This window comes from Neoarius graeffei, chromosome 17 (assembly GCF_027579695.1).
Source record: "Neoarius graeffei isolate fNeoGra1 chromosome 17, fNeoGra1.pri, whole genome shotgun sequence".
NCBI lineage: Eukaryota > Metazoa > Chordata > Actinopteri > Siluriformes > Ariidae > Neoarius > Neoarius graeffei.
In genome coordinates this window covers 36,419,890-36,442,522 of record NC_083585.1, presented here as the reverse complement: position 1 = coordinate 36,442,522, position 22,633 = coordinate 36,419,890, and the positions used below count along the sequence as shown (strand labels likewise).

Here is a 22,633-nt window from a genome sequence, read left to right as displayed (position 1 = left end):
TAAGCCAGGGAGATATCGATCATACCTGACAAGGAAAAAAGCAGATTCCCAATCTATTTCCTCAGTTGTAGATGGTCTGGGTAAGCAGGCTTTTAACACCATAGCCATTAACAACGTATTTAAAACTTTCTATGAAAATTTGTATAAATCTGGACTACTAACTGACACAACTGAAAAAACGAACACTTTTTTCTCCTCTCTTAACTTCCCTAGTTTATCTGATGACCAGAAAACATCTCTGGAAGCTCCTATATCTAAGAAGGAAGTGCTCAATGCTATTAAGGGGTTACAATCTGGTAAAGCTCCAGGTCCTGATGGATTCAGTAGTGAATTCTACAAAGAATTTCACGACTTATTGACTGATCCTCTTCTAAATATGTTTAATGACTCTTAAGAAAGACATTTTACCACAGTCTTTGAGAGAAGCACACATTTCTCCAATTCTAAAAAAGGGCAAAACCCCAGAGGACTGTGCATCATACAGGCCCATCTCCCTGTTGAATGCTCATTTGAAACTCCTCTCCAAAATATTAGCAACAAGACTATAAGGCTTACTCCCTATTCTTATAAATGATGACCAAACTGGATTTATTAAAGGTTGTAATTCATACAATAATATGCGCAGACTATTAAATACAATCCAAGTTTTTTAAATGGTCTGGTGCTTTCTCTGGACGCAGAGAAGGTGTTTGACCGCGTTGAAATGCCATACTTGTTCTATACATTACACAAATTTGGTCTGGGTGAGAAGTTTATTAATTGGATAAAGTTACTTTATACTAATCCCCTCTCAGCAGTGCTAACAAATGGGCTGCGTTCTTCTAATTTCCAAATTTTAAGAGGTACAAGGCAAGGGTGTCCTCTACCGCCCTTGCTCTTTGCCTTGGTAATTGAGCCACTCGCTGAGGCAATCAGGGCGAATGAAAAGATACGTGGCCTCACTATTGATACTAGACAACACAAGATTACTCTTTATGCTGATGATGTCTTGATTGTTTTGACTGAACCTGAGGTATCTACCCCAGCCCTTATTGAGACCATCAATATGTTTAGTACTTTTTCTGGCTACAGAATAAATTTCAGTAAATCAGAAGTAATGCCATTAGGTAGCCTGACACAAATACCCCAAACTCCATCTCCCTTTCCTTTTAAATGGTCACCAGAAGGCTTTGTCTATTTGGGAATACGTATAACACCCTCCTTGGATAAATTGTACAAGACAAATTTCCCACCTATATTTGAGCATATAAGGCTGGACCTAGAGAGATGGAACACCCTTCCAATTTCCTGGTTAGGCCGTGTCGCGCTCTTAAAAATGAACACTCTCCCCAGGTTACTTTATGCAATGCAAATTATCCCAGTTATGTTCCTCCATAAGACCATCAAACAGCTGGTTTAGTTCCTTTATATGGTCTAAGAAGAAACCACGCCTCAAAATAGCTACATTGTGTCTTTCCTCCACAGAAGGTGGTGTTGATCTCCACAGTTAAGGCATGGCATGCAATTAGAAAATTGGAGGGTAGATTTCAATTTACCTCGGTCTTCACTCCAATATGTAATAATCCTGATTTCCCTCCTGGAGCGATGAACAATAATTTGTGTTTGGGTGGATAAGGGAATATCTGCTTTACACAAACTACTGGAAGGTTCTACCATGATGTCTTTTAGTCAGCTGAAAGAGAAATATGGCATTCAACAACAGGATTTCTTTCGATATTTGCAAGTAGGAACTTTATCATAAGGGATACCACAATCCTTAAGTGCCAAAATATTTCACATTTGGACAACTTTTTTTTGCAGAAATCTGGCAAGTCTATTAGTTTATTCTATAATATCCTTAAGGGGTACACAGCGCTCGAAACTAACGGTGTCCCGACGTCCCGGAGACCATAAAAAATGTCATCGGGACACAAAATTATCATATCTGGGACAATCCCGGGACAATGGAAAAAAATAGATCTAGAAAAAAAGTTCTACATGGGGGAAATTGTAAGAGTGATGCAGTGCACGTAGCAGTCACAATTGCAGGGCCTGAGCTGCACTGTGTGAATGAATGATTTGCCTTGAGGCGACAAGCCTGTGTCTCTCTGAGAGGGAGCAGCCCTTCCCTTCTGTGTGTGTGTGTGTGTGTGTGTGTGAGAGAGCGAGAGAGAGAGCGCAGCCCCTCCCCCACCCGCGAATATGCTGCATGATGATGCCGAGGCTGCAACAACCAGCTCTTGTCCTGATCTCTCAATTAGTGATGCGATCTTCCCAACGAACCCGTAGGAGTCTCCGCAGACATGAGTGATGGAAAGAGTCAAGACGTTGCACTTCTTGTTGCTTCAGGGCCCAAGATGCGCAGCCATAGAGGAGGGGGGTAACAACCCCGCACTCATAGATCTTAATCTTAGTACCAAGGGACACACCACGGTTAATTCAAACGCAATTAAGCATGTTGAATGCGTTTGATGCGATGCCAATTCTGATATCGATTTCACTGTCTATAGAGCCATTGCTGGAGATCGTCGAGCCAAGATACCGAAAGTGGTTAACTTGCTCAAGACTCACCCCGTCAACATCAATGTCAAGCATCTCAGAAAAGTGGAATGGGCGCTGAATGTGATATTTCCCGATGAACATAGTTTTTGTCTTGCTGGAGTTGATTTTCAGACCGGCACTCTTGGCGGTGTCAGAGATCAGCGAGGTTGTTTCTTGCAGGCCTGATGGAGAGCTATCCAGGATGGCAATATCATCTGCGTAGTCCAGGTCAGATATATAGACAGCTGGATATCTGGAGCTCAGTCGTTTTCTAAGCAGAAAACCACCTGAGATGGATTTTGAGTGGATAACCTGCTCCATTACCCAATTAAGGACGATGTTAAAGATTGGGGGTTCCTGGATGTTGCTTTGACCGGTACCGCAGTTCACCTCGAACCACTTAGTCAACTCATCACCAATACGCACAGCGCTGAGAGTGTTACTATAGAATGCCTTAAAGATGTTCACGTACTTGGTAGGCAAGCCATAGTGCTCAAGGGTAGCCCACATATATTCCCTGTTCACGGAATCAAAAGCTGCTTTAAAGTCGATGAAGTTGATGTAAAGGGGAAGATTAAATTCCAATGCGCGAGCTATGATGACTAAGTGAAAACAGCTGATCCATACATGAGCAATTTTTTCTGAAACCGCACTGGTTTTCTCGGAGAAGGGTCTCGATTCCGACAGAGCCTTGAGATAATGATGACCTGAAACAGCTTCGAGGCGACACAACGTAACGTTATGCCCCTGTTGTTTTCGCAATAGGAGACGTCACCCTTCTTAGCCACTTTCGTGATAATCCCTTTCAACCAGTCAGAGGGCACTTGCTCCAAGTCCCAGACTTTTTCAAACACAGGAAAAAGCCATTCAATAGAGGCTTCGCCACCGAACTTAAGCTCCTCATTGCTAATCAGATCGATACCGCCGGCTTTATTGGTTTTAAGCCGAGAGAGGGCTTTGCGAATTTCTTCGTGAGTTGGTGGGTGCATAGGAAGATCGAGAAAAAGATCATAATCTGACGGGTCCACAGATTAAATTTCAGGGACAGGTGCACCAGATGAGGGGTTAAGAAGTTCTTCGAAATATTCTTTCCATCTGGTTAGTTTCTTCTCGTGATCGACGATTTGGTCACCATGCTTATCACGTATAGCAGAGGAGTCTTTCTGTTTCCTACCAGCTAGGATTTTAATGTTATGCCAAACTTCACGGTGATTGCCATGATCTGCAGCATGTTGTAGCCTGGAGGCAATCGCGGCTGCTCGGTTCTCATCATCCTTCTTGATGCTTTTCTTCACCTGCTTGTTAAACTGGCTATAGAGATTGATTACGCTCAGATGGTTTCTGTTTCTTAAGGAGTGTTACGTTTCTCAATGAGGTTGATAGTTTCTGCCGACAGGTGGCTGTCACGGTGTCTTTTTGGCTTTCTGCCAAGTATCTTTCTAGAGGCGGAATGGAAGGCATCTTTTACACCTTGCCAATCATTCTCTAATGAGGTGGATGAAGTAACCTCCATGGGCTGACTGCGTAGAGCATCTTGAAATTCACTGACTTTCTCGCCATTCCTAAGAAGTTCGAGATTTGGTAACGGGGATCTCTTCTTTCTTTGTGCTGAGAGTTTTAGAAGCAGGGTAGACTTAACAAGGTAGTGTGTGGAGTTTATGTCAGCACCACGGTAGCTCCTTACATTGAGAAGAGAGCGGCGCCATCGTTTGTTTATGCAAATGTGGTCTATTTGGGTGGAAGTATCTCCTTTGGGGGAAAGCCAGGAGGTGTATATTGGTGTGACTTATTGTAAAAATGATATAAAGGGTTCAAAATCGCATAGTTACAAATATAATAGTAACTTCATATGATAATATTAACCACTGGTTATTTCAGAGAGGAAAAAAATGGGGACACTATTGCTTCCATTCGGGACAATACAACACAGAATTCGGGACCACTGGGGGACACAAAGGAAAAAAAGTTAATTTCGAGCCCTGGGGGTACAACACCGCAAATATCTATTCTCTGAAAGGCCTGTGGGAGAGAGAACGCGATGTTGAGATATCAGACGAAGGATGGGATGATGCGTGGAAGAATGCAAAAATGTTGAGTGTGTGTAATCGAGTGAGAGCTATGCAACTTAAGCTCCTGCACAGGGCCCACATATCTCCCTCTCAACGTCATAAATTCTACCCTCATACATCCCCACTGTGCCCGAAGTGCAAAATTGAAACTGGCAGTCTTACACATTATTTGTGGCAATGTAGGAAAGTACAGCAGTTCTGGCAGGTCATAGGGCAGGAAATTAACAAGATTCTGTCTACTAATAGAAACAACAACCCCCTACGTATATTTACTACTTGGCATATCTGATCTGTCCATCTCTGACCAATTTAAAAGAAAACTTCACCAAATACTTGCTTTCTGTGCTAGAAAGTGTATTCTTCTGAATTGGATAACGGATAAAGTTCCATCCAAGGCTCAATGGCAAAGAGTGACACTTGAATACATTGCATTGGACTATTTAACTTGTGAACTAAATAGCAAAGATGAGGTTTTCCGTAAAATATGGGAACCCTTCCTCTCTTATATTGGTTTGAATGTGTCTACCATTCTGGCAAGAGGGTTGGTTGTATAGGTCCAAGCACTCTATCTCATAAATGACATCAACCAAGCGGCCAAGTGTATTTTGTTTCTATGTACCTCTCTCTGATTATGTGGGTGTATCATGCATGGGCGTGTGTTTTCAATTTATTTTACTTCCTGTGTGTGTGTGTGTGTGTGTGTGTGTGTGTGTGCGCGCGCACGCATATCACAGGGTTTCCCATACATAGACCATTGTGTGGCGCAGCGCCACACAATGGATTCCTATCACCACACAATCAGACTCGCGATTTTGAAAAAAAAAAAAAATTCCGTTGCGTATCGTTCTGTTCATTCATAGTGCTCTTCTCGTTCACACGCACGCGCAGAGAGAGAGATGGAGAGGCGTGTACACAGGCCTGCCGTTGCGCATATACCCGGACTGCAAGTAGTCCTGTTAGGCTAATTAAAAATAACGCAGCCTTGCCGATTCGCCTTCCGACCCCTTATTTTAAAAGGTAGCCTACGTCGTGCACGTGATGAGCTTTATCATAGCCTTAGCTTAGTCAGGCTATAAACCAATTTTGATGCATACAGTAGCAGTTTGACGTGAGGAACCGGCCTTATTGCATTATCCTGTTTATCCCGCTTCAGCATTCATGCAAGTTATTAATAATGGCTTGACATTCACAATAAATAAGGATTTCCCACTAGCCTAAATAAAATGTTATACTCGCGGGGATGCCTAGTTGATGCTATCTGAAGCATAAAATCTGAATATTTTAAGAAACATCTTTATTAGCTTTATTGGCGAAGTAGAATTGCGAGCGGGATTTCTATGAATAGGGTAAGCACATAGAAATTCAGTATTCCTTTGTATATTTTTTTTATGTAATGGAAATTTTTAGTGCTTTGATGAAGAAAATGTACTTTATCCATAGATTAAAACAGACCTCAGGAATAGGCTCCAAGGGGATCACCTGGCAGCCTGCTTACGAATCTCCATAAATGGTCCCGAAGCCAATGACTTCCTTTACAATAGGGCACTTGAGTTTTTTTTCAGGAAGCCACGCAGAATTAAATGTTCTGATAGGGCATGCAGGCTTTGCACCAATTAGGGGAATGCTTTTTCATTATTGTTAGGCCCTGTCCACACGGCAACGGATTCAGGTGAATCTGATAAAATTGTTTATCATTTAGGCCTGGCGTCCACACGGCACCGGCGTTTTGGGTGCCCCAAAACGAAATCTTTTGAGAACGGGTTCCAGAGTGAAAAAAATCTGGCAACGGCGCCGTTGCGAAGTCGTCTGGATGAGTAGAACGGATTTGTTTACGATGACGTCACAACCACATGACTGTCAGTGCTTCACGCCGGGTAGAAGTGTAACGAACTCGATGCGAGTTGTCAACAAATCCTATAACTTGGTTCATGAAACGCGCTTACAAAATATTTTCACTGTGAATATTTATTGTGTAATGGTGCAAAGTGAGAGAGAGAGAATAGCCCTTAGGGCAGAGTCTTTAGTCTAAACACTGCGGAAGCAGTACCAAACCACGCACCGCCCGTGCGCTTTCCAAAAACAATCCCGCCAGCAAAAATAGGAAAAGAAAAAAAAAAAGTGATCTCACCTCTTCAGATGTTGGTTTAAGTCCGACAATACATTCCTCAAAAAGGCTAATGCTACAGAAGAAGGGGTTTATGTGCATGCGTCTACTTCTATTGTTCTGGTGTCTCCGATGGGACCGTCTTACAGTGCACGTAGAGGTGTGGCATGTGTATTGCATCGTTTTCAGCAAGCGTTGCGTTGCCACATGAACCTGAAATTTTACTGATCCGTTGCCCATGTGGACGCGATATTTAAAAAATAAAAATAAAAAAATCTCGTTGCCATTGTCGTGTGGATGTAGCCTAAAGGCCAATTTATGCTAACAACCCAGTCCTCGCAGATAGCGTCTGTGTAGCCCCCCCCACCTTCGCAGACGCTCTGCGCGCACCTCCCAAAAATTGTGACCACCGCAGAAGCCTCGCAGACAGCGTCGCAGACAAGAGGGCTCTGATTGGTCCAATCTACATCCGCTGTACACGCACTTCCGCTTCCCTACTTTCCCGGTTTGGTTTGTTTTCACGACCGCCATTTTTAAAAACACGAGCGAAGATGGAGCAGCATGGAGAGCGGTTGATCGAGGAAGTACGTACATCTATACGACTCCAGTTCTAGTCATTATAAGTAACCGGAGGATAAACACTCCACTAACCACACCCACCAACTACTCCTAGCGATTTCGCGACTTCGCGCCCCCTTGCGTTGTGGCGGTGAATAACATCGCGCACGCCTATTACTCCCCGCTCAACGATAAATTACAACTGTCTGCGAAAAGCTATCTGTGAAAGCCTTGTCGCAAGAGCATGCAGAGGCCTTTAGTTGCCTTGGTGTTACCTTAAGTGGTTTCTTACATCTAATTATGATATTTTATTTTATTATTATTTTGTTGTTACATTATACCATTTATTTCATTTTAGTATTGGTTGAGGTAAGTGTTGAGTTCAATATTTAAAATAAAAACCTCCAGCTTGTTTTTTGCAATTTATTCCTTGAATGTCAACTAAAGAATGATTGAAAGATTGCCACCAAAAAGGCAAAAAACTAAGGTAAAAAAAACCTAAACTTTAACTTCAGTTTTGGTGAGTAATTTTCATAAATTTAAAGAAAGGTTTTCCACCAACATCAAGCCCAGAAAACTAATGGCCTGCCCTGTAATGTAAAGTTGGGTCGAGGAATGAAACCAGGCAGGGTTCTGGTAAAAATTGTTTTAGCTGTCTTTTCTTAAAGAACTTAAAATAATTTAGATTGAACTGAATAATCTCAAATGCTTCTTGTAGCTTTAAAATAGTCCCAGCAGGTGACTCTGAAGAAAAATACTGTGTGTTTGAACACCACCCGCTGTAAACACTTTGCATACACCCCAATGACTGACTCCACCGACCACCACGACACCACCGCGCACGATTCCCTCATCGGCACAGTGGAACACCACAAATTGCTACCTGGTCTGTGGGAAACACTATCATGTGCATGTTCCTCTCTGTGTGTGTGCGCGCTCTATATATATATATCACACACACAAAATATATATATATATATCACACACACAAAATACATGTTACCTGCTTACTATTTGTTTGTATTTGTTGTGAGAAGTGACTCCTGAACCTTTTTTTTTCGCCTGTATATAAATTCAAATTTTAGTGTGTATGTGAGCCAAATGTATGTTTGTTTTATCATATATGTTTTTGTTTTACTTGTTGAAAATTTAATAAACATATATTTAAAAAATAATAATTTTATTTACTCCGAGATGCAAAATGTTGCATTCTGGATCACTCAGCATGCGCTATTTTACGTCTATATTTAAAAATGTTTCCAGGGGAGTACTGCTAGACCTTTTTTCACACTACAGTGATGGCATTGCTTATGCCTACTACTCTTTTCCAAATGCCCCCTACTCCAAAAATTACTGGCAGAGCTGCACATAACTTATCTGAAATCATCGATAAAGTAATCACAATTGCATGCATTCTCTACATTATGTGGCTAAAATATGTAATACATTCTCAGCTACTTCATTTAAAACACCCCACCACACCCTGTACTATATGATTTAAGTACTGTAAATCTACTAATTCTCATGTCCTTAAGTTTGAGCATATTGGGAAAAGTTGCTAAATTTGCCTAATAATAGAACCAGGGAATGATATTGAATTATGAATATCATACCAAAATTAATTACAACAACTTAATATTAGCAAATTCAGTTAAATTCAGTTTTCTAGAAGTGCTAAAATAATGTGGTCATTAATATTCATCGATTTACAGTCCTCACTCTGACCCCTCTTTGGTGTGTCCCTGATCTCACGCTGGACAGGTTGAAGGGCCACTTCAACCACTTGGACTCACAAAATAGGGGGAAAGTGATAATATTGGGGGGCCAAATGGGCTTAAAAGTTAAATGCTGAGCAGTTTCAAAATACCTACTAAGTGTTGTTACCGTAAAAGAAAAGGTGATGCACCACAGTGGTAAACAGGACCCTGTTACAGCTTTTGAGGAACATGTTGCAGGCATCAAATTCAAAATATATGAGTGTGTATTTACAAAAAACAAAGTTTCAGTTTGAACATTAAATCTCTTCTCAGTATTGTATTCAATAGGTTGAAAAGGATTTGCAAACCATTGCGTTCGTTTTATTTATATTTTAGTGTCCCAACATTTTTGGAATTAGGATTGTGTACATGCATGACAATTATACAGCTATTATCAACCCTAACACCATGGTGCAGCTGAATTCTCAAATCTGACTGATCAGAAGGTGTGCATTATTTTAGTATGACAGTACAGGTTGGACAGTAGTTGTGACTGTAACGTGAATGATAGCTTAAACCTAGACTAGAGGTCGACCGATATGGGTTTTTCTAAAGCCGATGCCGATATTTAGAGGTCAGAGTCAGCCGATGGCCGATATGAGCTGCCGATTTTTTGGGCCGATATGCTATCGTATTGTCCTTAATTGGCATGCTAAAATATCATACTAGTAAGAGGACGCACAATAAACTTAACATGATTTATTGAAAATTGAACACTCTGAAAAAATCAACATATGAAATAAATATAAAATAAATAAATACCAGTTAAGTCAAAGGCTACTAATGAAATACTACTGAACTCTGAGTCTGAAATATTCAATATATAATCAACATAAAAATAAATATGAAATAAAAATATATTAGTGCTGCAAACACACTAGTAACACGACGTCACACAGGACAACTTCAGATAGTTACTTCAAAACGGCAAAATACATGTTCAAGTTATACAGTTTCACTGTATAACTGTAACTTCCATGCCTTGAACTTTCACACGTTTCCGTTTCAACAATATAAAACTCCATCTCCCAGCATGCTGTGCAGAAAACCGGAAATAGGAACTGCAGAGGTCTAGCATCGGTCTCTGGTTCACAATCAAATCAAACATGTATACATCGCGAAAACGAATGGACATGGGATGGCAATGTTATAATACGTTCACAGGTTAGTTTTGCGTCCTCCTTTTGTTAACTTTTTACTTAGATTGTCTGTTACTACAGTTTAGATCGGAACATAGCGGTCACCAGCGTTAAGGGGGCTTACATAGTCGACGCATTCCCGACGCACTCGCGGCCACAAGGCTACGCATCGCAACGTTTCGTTTCCAGAGGAATTCTACAACTACGATGCAGTTGAAATGCTATTCGTTTTTCCTTTCGCTAAATGAAGCAACACATCACAGATTACAACTATCATGAGAGCAAATATACGACTTGAGGACATTGAAATGTAAGAATTGAAGCCTTACCTGTAGGCTATCTCTGCTGACTCCTGAAACGTTTCTTGGCTTGAGTCTTTTGCACGCCGCGTTCTACGTAGTTGTCGTGCCTGACTTTAAATCGGCGCGACCAAATAAGAAAATTGGCCGATGCCGATTCATTAAAAAAATGGCAAAAATCGGCCGATTAAATCGGCCGGCCGATAGATCGGTCGACCTCTAACCTAGACGGCCTTTCGATTTCATAAAATCGGTGAAATTTAGTTCCCTCTGAAATCTGGTCATTGGTGATATTTGTTTATATTTTTAATATCTAACAAAATATCAGGCCACTCTGTAGCTGGGAAGTTTAATTTGAGGGGATTCTCTAGCAAATAATGTGCATGAAATCGCTCACTTTGCGCAGCCAAGCAGACAGAGGAAGTCCGTGTGCGCATGCGCAGGTTTACGTTTGACCGTACACTGACAGTTCCATCATTCTGTCACTAAACGAACAGCCGATCACACCGAGGTGCTCGTTGACCGCCAATATTTATTAGTTTGGTCTAGAGCTGGGCGATAAATCGATTTTATCGATTAATTCGAATTTACAGTTAAGGACGATGTGTTTTTATGAAAATCGGTTTTCTCTCAGTTTTAACTTCCACCACTGACACTCCCCTCTGCGCATGTGCAGAATGGATCGGGCAGCAGGGACGGAACGGGCACTGACACCATAGCCCTCCTCCCGTGCGCTTGCCATAGACACACACAAACAACATGGCAGCGATTGGGGGAAAGTTGCAACTTGTGCCCAAGAAAGGAGTAACTTCCTCCGTGATCTGGAATTAGTTCGGTTTTGCAGCATCGGACGCAGACCAAACAAGTCCTCGTTGTAAGGTGTGCTTGAAAACGGTTGCTTCCAAAGGAAGCAGCACGACGAATTTATTCCAACACCTTAAACAGAAGCATGCAGCGGAGCGGGAGAAGTGCTGCTCCCAGCGGAATGAAAACAGCTGCAGCACTAGCGCACCATACGAAGTAAAGCGAGCAGCTGTTCCAGACATGTTTTCAAACCACGTGCCTTATGATAAGAATGGGGCACGGTGGAAGGCAAATCACAGATGCTATCGCGATGTTCTCATCTACAAGCTTGTTTGTGGGCTTCTTTTTGGTTTCTGGTTGCACTTTAACCCCAAAGTGGAAATTTAAGTGAAAACACAATAAAGGTAAAACTTGTTTTGAACCAATTCTTTGTCATCTGTAGTTTGACTTTTTTTTGGGGGTGGGGGGGTAAATCGAAGATTTTTTTTTTTTTAGGCCATATCGCCCAGCTTTAGTTTGGTCCTGCGTTTCCTTTCCTTCGCAACATAACGTCTTTTCTTCTCGCTTTCCGTTACTGTAGTCGGTCTTTCACGCTTCGTTCGCGCACTCATGTCCTCCATTTTTCTCTCCTGTTTCAAATTGTATCCCACAATGCCTTGTGATGAATGACGTAGTATCTTGAATTGGGTCATGGTGAAGCAGGAAAAAACAGCGGAGAATTGAGGGCCACGTGGCTCTAAATTCATTAATTGTTTTTTTTTTTAAAAACGAATAAAATTGGAAGTCTGTGATTCAAATTCAGTAGCTTTCAGTCAACAAACAAAAATAATTGGGTGTCAGGGAAAATTCTTATGACCTACACTTGAAAAATCTGAAAGGCAGTCTCTAATATTCCTGCATGCATTTGAATGTGTTTTTTTTCCTATAGAAACCACTCATACACAAGGACTTGTACGAGTGATGAATAATCTAAAACTAATAACGGGATTAAATAAATTTTAAAAAGTATTTACCCAAGTAAAACATGGACTCGTTGATGCAAGTGTTTCCTTACATGCACAATACTAGTCTCCAATATCTATAAAAGGTATGAAGTGAACAGACAGGTTCTCTCACCTTGTTAATCTCCTCCTCGTACTCTCGCCTGAGCTCACCTGGCTGACTGACCCTGGGGTTTGGTGTAAGCACTGTGGGAAGAAAATTATTAGGGGTTAATGAGAATTCAGGATTTTACATCGTTTTCCAAATTCAGTTTTGCAGGAGTATTAGATTCCTGTGTAGATACAGTAGCGAGTCACAGTAAAGACAGGCAGACGTACATTATATAACTTACAAAATCCTTCGGTCACAACTGCATGCAAATCAGATAACACAACTGAAACTCTTTAGAATAGCAGCACAATCTCATGACTCATCGGCCCTGTTACTCTGTTCCGTGCATCTTATTATATCCAGATGAAAATAATCCACGTGGAAATGAAAGTGCATCCAAGATTCTCATCTTATCAACTTATGCAAATGTAAATGCATCCATCTCTCCAAAACATGACAATCAAACATCCATCCAGTAGGTAACACACTGAAAGCATGGTTAAAAACCACATTAAAAATTGCGCATGCGCACACAAAAATTGTATAGGACATTGATCAGAAGGATTAAGATCAAGATCTCTCCCTCACTCACTCACTCACTTATACCCCTTTTCCACCAAATCAGTTCCAGGGCTGGTTCGGGGCCAGTGCTGGTGCTGGTTCACAACTCGTTCAACTTGCGAGCCAGCTGAGAACCAGTTTGCTTTTCCATAGCTCGCGGTGCTAAGGGAAGCCATGTCATTACGTCGCTGTATATGTCAGTTACGTCGCTGTATACGTCAGTTACGTCGCTACGTTTGCATAAACCTTGGCGCGAATATCGAAGCAAAAACAACACGGAAGAAGCAGCAGCAACAATAATAAATGACTTCGCGTTTGTACAGCTGCTGCTTCTCGTCGCTTAAAAATGGCGATCTTTCGTGGTCTTGTTATTGTTGTTGGTCTTAACAACTCCGCCCCCCGCTGACGTAAGCAGTTCTTTCCTCTGTCCCAGCAGAGCGCTGGTGCTAGCCTGGAACCGGTTTTTCTGGCCCCAGAGCCAGTTCTTTGTCAGTGGAAACAGAAAACCCGGTTCCAAACTAAGCACTGGCCCCGAACCAGCCCTGGAACTGCTTTGGTGGAAAAGGGGCAATACAGTACATACTTCTGTTTAATGTAGCCTCCAAAGCCACACTCCAAGAACCAATAGCAAGCATGTTCACATGGATTAAAGCAAAAAAAAAAATAAAAAAAATCATCCGACTGAAAAAAAAAAAAGCTACATGTCGTTGGCCCCTACCACGTTAGCGATGCGTCAAATTTTAAACGTCATGTTGTCCATTATCCCCTTGGCCCCTACTTATAGTACATTTACATAATTTTAACAATGACTAAAGCTAAGGCAAGACTTTACCATTGTCATTACTGGCTATAAATGATGAAACATCAAGTTTGCAGTGCAAAGTGCAAATTTATTTCAACAATACTTTAGTAATGCACAACAGTGGTTCAGAGAAAAGTGCAAGTGCAGTCAAACTTGAACCATGCTTTCAAAAGAGTGGAACAGAAAGAAAAATAAGAATCTGTTGAAATAAAGCCAGGAAACAAGAAAAGTAAAGTGAAAGTTCACTTTTTCTGCTTCTTCGCAGTGAAGCCAAAGGCATCTAGTTTGGCAACACTTGATGCCTGTTTTTGTTTCTTTTTCCTTGGCACTGCAGCAGGAGCTTGCCATTATCGCCCATTTCATTTCGCCAAGCCCATCTCCACTTATTCTTTACCGTTTTGTCAATGTCTGACACATCTGTGCCTTCATTTAAAAGAAGCGCGTCCATGCTGGCAAAACCGAAAGTAATTTGACGCGCTCTAGTGATGGAAATCGAAGGGCCTATGTCCGGTGGCCTTATACGCAGTACTCGAGTTGAGGGGGGATGTGGGGGGAGGCATCCCCCTTCTGAAATAAAAATCTCAAATCATCCCCCTTATAAAATGGCCATCCCCCCCCCCCTCACATCCCTTGTGCCATTTTACCAATTAATGTGGAAATTAGCCTACTATTATTTTAACAAATATTACTACCATTTCAACATTAGAAGCTTTGCGCAGTGATAGCGTACATGTAGCCGGATAAAACAGACGCACATTTATTTATTCGGTTGCACCTCTCATTCACACCTACAGTACCAGTCAAAAGTTTGGAAACGCCTCTAATTCAGTGGTTTTTCATTATTTTAAAATTTTCTGAATTGTAGATTAATACTAAAGTCATCGACATTATGAAGAAATATATATGGAATTATTTGGTAAACAAAAAAAAAAAAAAAAAAAAAAAAAGTGTTAATCAAACCAGAATACGTTTTATATTTTAGATTCTTCAACGTAGGCACCTTTTGCTTAGATGACAGCTTTGCACATCTTGGCATTTTCTCAGTCAGCTTTACGAGGTAGTCACCTGGAATGGCTTTCAGTTTACAGCTGTGCCTGGTCAAGAGTTAATTTCTTGAATTTCTTGACCTCTTAATGTGTCTGAGACCATCAGTTGTGTTGTGAAGAGGTAGAGTTGGTATACAGTGAATGGCCCTATTTGAGTACTGCTCTAATCCATATTATGCCAAGAACTACTCAACTAAGTAAAGAAAAACGACAGTCCATCATTACTTTAAGAAATGAAGGTCAGTCAGTCCGAAAAAGTTTGGGATGAGTTGGACCGCAGAGTGAAGGCAAAGCAGCCAACGAGTGCTCAGCACCTCTGGGAACTCCTTCAAGACTGTTGGAAAACCATTTCGAGTAATTACCTCATGAAGCTGACTGAGGCTACATCCACACGACAACGGCAAAGAGATGTTATTTAAAAAAATATCGCGTCCAAATGGGCAACGATCAGTAAAATATCAGGTCCATATGGCAACGCAACACTTGCTGAAAACGATGCAATACACATGCCACACCTCTAGGGGCGCTGTAAGACGGTCCCTTCGGAGACACCAGAACAATAGAAGTAAGGACGCATGCGCATAAACTATTATGCGCGAGACTTCATATTAGCCACAAAGTCAGGAAAATCTGTTCGTAAAATTACGTTATAATGACCAAATACAATGAAAAGTATTTTTCCAGTCTCACCTGTGAAAGGTAATCCCATGTGATCTCGTTTGGACGGTAAACCTGTTGGTACAGTTAAACGCAGCACATGAATGAGGCATCTTTATTCTCCGCTTTGACCTATCCAATATGGCGGCGAGGATGACGTATGATTCTACGCGGAAGGCGGCGTCTTTAATGATCCGGAATAAATTGAATGCTACACGTTGATGGATTAATTTGTTGTTCTACGCCCTTTTTGAGGAATGTATTGTAGGACTTAAACCAACATCTGAAGAGGCGAGATCGCTCCTTTTTTTCCCTATTTTTGCTGGCGGGATTGACTCTGCCCTAAGGGCTATTTTCTCTCTCTCTCTCTCTCTCTCTCTCTCACTTTGCACCATTACACAATAAATATTCACAGTGAAAATATTTTGTAAGCGCATTTCATGAACCAAGTTATAGGATTTGTTGACAACTCGCATCGAGTTCGTTACACTTCTACCTGGCGTGAAGCACTGACAGTCATGTGGTTGTGACGTCATCGTAAACAAATCCGTTCTACTCATCCAGACGACTTCGCAACGGCAACGTTGCCAGATCTTTCCACTCTGGAACCTGTTCTCAAAAAGATTGTGTTTTGGGCACCCAAAACGCCGGTGCCGTGTGGACGCCAGGCCTAAACGATAAGCAATTGTATCGGAGTCACCTGAATCCGTTGCCGTGTGGACAGGGCCTGAGAGAATGTCAAGAGTGTGCAAAGCTGTAATCAAAGCAAAAGGTGCCGACTTTAAGAGTCTAAAATCTAAATCATATTTTGGTTTGATTAACATTTTAAAGTTTACTAAATGATTCCTTACGTGTTGCTGCATAGTCTGGATGACTTCAGTATTCATTTACAATGTAGGAAAAAAAATTTAAAAATAAAAACATCGGGGCGGCACGGTGGTGTAGTGGTTAGCGCTGTCGCCTCACAGCAAGAAGGTCCGGGTTCGAGCCCCGTGGCCGGCGAGGGCCTTTCTGTGTGGAGTTTGCATGTTCTCCCCGTGTCCGCGTGGGTTTCCTCCGGGTGCTCCGGTTTCCCCCACAGTCCAAAGACATGCAGGTTAGGTTAACTGGTGACTCTAAATTGACCGTAGGTGTGAGTGTGAATGGTTGTCTGTGTCTATGTGTCAGCCCTGTGATGACCTGGCGACTTGTCCAGGGTGTACCCCGCCTTTCGCCCGTAGTCAGCTGGGATAGGCTCCAGCTTGCCTGCGACCCTGTAGAAGGATAAAGCGGCTAGAGATAATGAGATGAGATAAAAACATCGAATTTGAAGGTTTTTCCAAACTTTTGACTGGTACTGTATACGGAGTTTTCAGTCACTGAAAACAGCTACTTTCGCAAACTCTGGGCAGAGTGGAGATTTCTGAAAACTCCATCTTCAGACACGCGTGTAAATCGGGAAAACGAAGCAGCAGTGGGCGAGAGGGCGCGCGCGAATATAATGAGTCAGAGGTGTGAATCTTTCACCGAATGCCAATTGTCCCGGTTCTTCATGAAATCGCACGCGCAAGTTTGGGGAGGCTGGGACCTCCCCTGGCCGAGTTACGAGCGTGCAAAGTCGGGCTGGAGCTGCCGATAGAAACGAAACTCAAGCCGAGCACCGCGGCTCGTTGCCTACGCTGAACCTCCCCGGGACTAGACAGTAGCAGAAGCTGTATTTATTTATTTATGCCTATCTAGCGCAACAACTTATTCCTTTACATATACTCAAACATAGCACAAGAAAGGGTTCAACAATAGGCAATCACAGCAGCTTGGTGAAGTTCTAAATCACATCGGTGTCAGACCTATGGGCCTACCCCCTTTTTTTTTCTTCCTCGGATCTGCATCACTCTCATTATTGACCTTTAGCGCTCCCAGTTGACGGAAATCCGTCGTAGCGACGGAAAACTTTAATCCATGTGTTCAGTGTTCTCCACGGGCACTTTTAAAGTGGCACACCACCACATTATAATTCTGGCCCGCCACCCTTCCCTTGGCCAAAAAAAAAAAAAAAGTAGTAACTTCATCAGTATACGGGTGGTTCTCCACTATAGTTGCAAATTGGTGTCACCTCACTTAACAAGTATTCTGAGACCAGGCCTTTAAATAAAATCAGGGTGTCTGTTCATATGCCTTCCTATTGATTATAAAAATTTATATTAAATTTTATCCACTCAAATATAATAGTGTTGGTAGAATTTTTCATTGGAAGTACCCAAGGGGGTCCAAAATGCGCGTCTCATACATCCCAGAAGGAAAATAAACCCTTGCTGAAAAATATTTATTGGTGTTATTATTTTGTGTCACCCATTTAAATATGATCAATACTGTCCATGCAGCATGAAGAAAAGCACATTTTGAAAATATTTCCAATACTAGTCAGAAATTTTCCCGCCAAGAAATTGATTTTTGGTGTCCCAAGTAATTAAGTCACTACACTAACAGTACTAACTAGAGACACCTGGGGAAAATGGACAGAACTATTCTAATGAGATGACTGCAGTGCATTGTGGGAATCCCACAAGTTCAAGGGAGGGAAACACTGAATTTCATATTGTGGTAGTTTTCCAGCATTGTTCAGGTTTGTATGGCAATTTTTAACAGAATTTATAATAGCAGTCAATATACTAACACTTCTAGAATGATGTAGGCCCAGCTTTGTCATGAAAACACGTTTGTGCCATGAATGTGAGTTAGAAGACCTTTCAACTAGACTACAATGCACAGGCATCATATACACATCTGCACCCTGGTGACCAGATGATGAACTATTTGTCCATACACTAACACTGGGGTCTGTTTGTGTACTGACTATTGTGTTAGTGTATTGACCAATTTGATAGGATGACAGTTTGATGTCTCTCGATCCCTTTTGTCAACCTACTAGTATATAGGCCTATACCTAGTATATGTATCCTACCAGGATATCTTTAAAGGTTTTCTGATTAGGCCTAGTCAATTTCTGAGAGTGTCCCCGTCACCAGAAATTCCAAGAACTCTAGGCACATGATGATTCCTACATCTACACGGACCCAACTAGTAAAAAAATCACCCAGATTTGGTGTAGTGATTGGGACATTTATCCAGCGCCTGGTGTAGTCATGAATTTGGACATTGTTTGGATTGACTAAAATGTCAAAAGCACGGGCAAATTTAGAAAAGTGAGGAAATGTTAAATTAGGCTACTTTATAATTGGTGTCATGAAATGTTGCCTTAGGTTCTTATATGTTTTGTTCCTAATTTTGTTAACACATGGTTAATGTTGTTAATGTTGTTGCCATTTTTGAGGTTCAAAAATTAAATCTATTACTGTTCTGCTCAAATAATCAACTTCGTTGTCTTATTTTTGAACATCAGTACACAAACATGCTGTCAGTACACAAACGCTGCACCCTTTTAATACATATATTTATTGTTCTATTGTGATAAATATACATTTTCAAATAGAATTATTTATAATAAGGCCCAGATTTATAATTGGGGTCAATTACATTTTGATTTTGGTCAGAGATTATGGATTTATTAGGCATTTCAGAGACCTGTTTGTGTACTGACACAGACAAGGGCAACCTTGACCTTGAAATGGCCTTGAATTTTGCCATATCGAGCAATAAGAAGATACTTGGATAAAACTCCAAAATTGGCTACCAGAATTCTGCCTTATGAACTTATCAGTTTGCTCAAGGTCCATTTCCCAATTTGCAACTATAGTGGAGAACCACCCATACACCAAATAAATCAAAGTACAGGGATCGAAACGGGAATTCGGGAGCACTGGGAGCACTGGTCCAAATGGAGTAGCACTGGTCCATATTTATAATTACAAATTTCAAGCCGATTTTATATATTTATTCATATAATACAACCATATTATACATGAGTGATCAATTTCAACTGTCTATAAACTTCTTCCTCAGTCATCTCATTATCATCACAATCTTTGAAACCCTCATCCAGATCATCATCATCATCTATCGGGTCATACACCACATCATGCTGCGCCTCCTCGTCATCTTCCACCTCCTCATTCTGTCTCTCCTGGGGCTCTACATCTCCTGCCACATACTCCCTCTCATCACCTGCAGGCTGAGCAATCGCATGCTCTAATTGGCTACTCTAATACTAAGATATCAGCTTATATACTGTGAGTAGAGAAAAATAAAATGGTGGCTTTGTTACCAAGTATTTAAAAGAAACAGAAATAAGGGCCACATACTTGAGTGATATCCGTTTGTTTTGATAGCTGTCAGAAATGTCAAGCCAAGGGCTTTTAAACTTCGTGGGGGTCTAATCTATCTGACCAATAGCGGTTCAAGCTACATTTGTCTTCAAGGGCAGCAACGAAAATGAACGGGAAGAAACGAAACTTCGCGCAGCCATGCTGCATGTAGCGGTGTATACTGCGCACGTAAACAATATGGCGGCGCCCGCGTCTATGCCAACTTGACAAATGTCTCACAAAATCTATTGAAATTATCGTAAAAAACGGTAAAATAGACCAAGTTCTGCTTAAAATGGGCGAGAATCGTTGATAAAAACCATTGAGGCAGTGAGTAGTTTGATATATATAGCGTGGCGAGCCAGTCACCCACTCGGTCGAGTACATGTCACTAGTCGCCCGTACCCTTTCCAACTCGCATTGGCGAGTGGGCGACCGCCTGTTTCGATCCCTGAAGTATTCGCTTTATTATAATTTTGTAATTATTTAACACGCAGAAGACCATTAAACGAATGCATACAGGACTACCTGAAGTGGCCACGCGATTGCAATAGGAAAACATCTGGCTGGCTGCATACAGATTATGCCACAGAGCTCTGCAGATTGAGGTCTATCCCTGCGTTACACTACACCGCACCACATTACACTATACTGACGCACAGTAACGCTGGAAGCTACAAGCTGCAGCTAGCCAGCGGCTGAATAACTTTGCGGTGCACACGCAGGTTGCTTGTAGTGTTATTGTGCAACGGTTACGCTTATCTATCATCTTTTCTGACCATACACAGTTACAGTAATCGTATAATAGCGCGCACACATGCGCGTTAGTTAAATTCAGGCCTTTTATTTTATGTATCTGTGATTGTGTAGGCGAGAGCTGCATTTTCCTGTTGCTTCCCTGTGGTTGTTTACCGCAGGACTTCGGGTCGTTTGACCCAGGAACCCGGAACTACGGAGGCCGGGGTGACTTTATAGTGCCAGTCTCGGGCACACGCACCAGCTCATGCATGGATTGTAGTGGTTTCACCCAATTAACATTAACTATGTTAAAAAAAATGCATTTATTGTAATTGGGTATTTTATTTATGAATTAGGCCATTATTAAAAAATTTTCTGTTTCCGGTCCACCGGCCGGGTGTGTGCCGTTTGTGCGGGTGAAATTTTTTTTTAACGCTGGTTTTTCGACTTTTTTTTTTCGGGCTCGTAAATCTAAACTCGAACTTGACATTTACGCATTCCCAGGGCTTTCCACTGCCTTTTCCACAGGCTCATACTGCCTCCGCCGAGTGCGTGCGCGCACACTACTGCCTCCGCCGAGTGCGTGCGCGCACACCGCATGTCGGGGCCGCGGATCCCCTGATCAACGAAGTCGGCGGGGAATTTGTGGTTATTATCGGTACAAACAGCGCGAATCACAACTTAAATGAGTGCGGTTCAGTTTGACATTATTGTCAGTCCGTTAGATAAACATTTAATTTTATTAAAATCGAAAATTAATATTTAGAGCCTGTGGGCTACAAAAATAGTCATTAAAGTAGCCGGCTGGACTTAATTGTGTAGTCGGCTGTATGGTCGGCAGCCGACGCTTGTGGAAAGCCCTGTCGAATCAGCTCTGCGCATGCGCTGTGCGGCACAAAAAAAAATGGCAGCCACCATGAAGGAAGGAGATCCGGAGTTTTCAAACATTTGCTTAAGTGTGAAATCACAAAATGGTATTCTAGCGAACAACAAAATAGTAAAGATTCAGAAAAACAAATCATTCAGTGAACATTTTAATAGCGTAATTTCATCCGAACTAGGCCTAGCGCTCAATTTAGAACTACAAAAAGTCCGTGTGTCGGACATTTTAAGTACCTTTTGTAAAAGTTTTGCAAATGTTGCAGTCAGCATTTAAAATGCTAACTTAAAGTTTTTGTACAAGTTTCAGTTGATTAAACTGTCATTTTATTAAATGTGTCTGCTTTTGTAATAAAAAAAAAGTACTGAAAGAAAAAGCAAACAGCATTGCAATTTCTTATCCATCCATATATAATTAAAAAAAAAAAAAATCCCTCCCTCCCGACTGAAAATTTTTTTGCTCACCCGGTGGACAGGAAACGGATTTTTTTTTTAAGGATGGCCTTATAGAGATTGCTGGCATGCACTTAGACCTGAAATTGTTATGTAAATGTATGGTTTATGCGATGTTGGTAATAATTGGTCTCTTCTAGTGGGTGGGGACAAGGCCACTATATCTAGCCCTCTGAAGGGAGGCGGATTAGTCGGGTCATGGGCACTGTCTTATGTAGTAGGCCTGTAATGTGCATGTAATCAGGCGGTACAAACATAGTGCAATACAGTATTCTGTTTTGCATGCAAAAGTATTTTTTTGTTGTAATAATTACTTGAACTTTCACTTTATCATTATAATTTATTTTGTGTTAAATTTCTGCTGCTACTTTAGGAAACCGGACCCAATAAAACATCTTGTATTAAAAAAGTTCTATCTTTGGCCGTTGTCCATCAGATATGTACAGTAAGAACGTTAATTTTTTGTCAAATGATTTTAACAAATGATGATTTAGCATTTCCTATCCATTTATTGGCCAGTTTCACTGTCAAAAAAAGCCCAAAGTCCATCAGCTTCAAGGGGGGCTTTGCCTGCCCTGGCCCCCCCACCAGGGCTCCCCCAAACCCCTGCCACCACCTTTTATTTTTGAAAAGTGGAGAACCCTGATGTTGAAAGAGTTAATAAACAAACAGACACCTCCTTATCAGTTGGATGCATTTTCTGTTCACATCAGGTGTTTCCTTCTAGAAGATATTTTACTGACAGCTGCAAGGAGGTGGGGAAAATTCCACCAAAATTACTGACCCCGCTCTTAGACTAAATATCATCATGAGTAAACACTGGCTGAGGTCAGAATCTCCTATCCTTGGTCTCTCGGTATCCCTGTACAGCTTAGTTTTTCCACTGTAACACATCCTCTACAAATTCATCAGCT

The 22,633-nt window shown here is 41.5% G+C and overlaps 2 protein-coding genes across 4 annotated transcripts in view; one reads left to right on the top strand and one right to left on the bottom strand.

Annotated features, from left to right (window-relative positions):
* LOC132901619 (uncharacterized) overlaps window positions 1-22,633 on the top strand; it is a 117,261-nt gene that overhangs the window by 35,525 nt on the left and 59,103 nt on the right. The gene's annotated exons all lie outside the window — the stretch shown is intronic.
* rnf168 (ring finger protein 168) overlaps window positions 1-22,633 on the bottom strand; it is a 40,979-nt gene that overhangs the window by 8,946 nt on the left and 9,400 nt on the right. For both annotated transcript variants that reach the window (XM_060944136.1, XM_060944135.1), the window contains one exon: window positions 12,367-12,437. In XM_060944136.1, coding sequence (XP_060800119.1) covers window positions 12,367-12,437 — 71 coding nt within the window. The remainder of the gene's footprint in view (window positions 1-12,366; window positions 12,438-22,633) is intronic.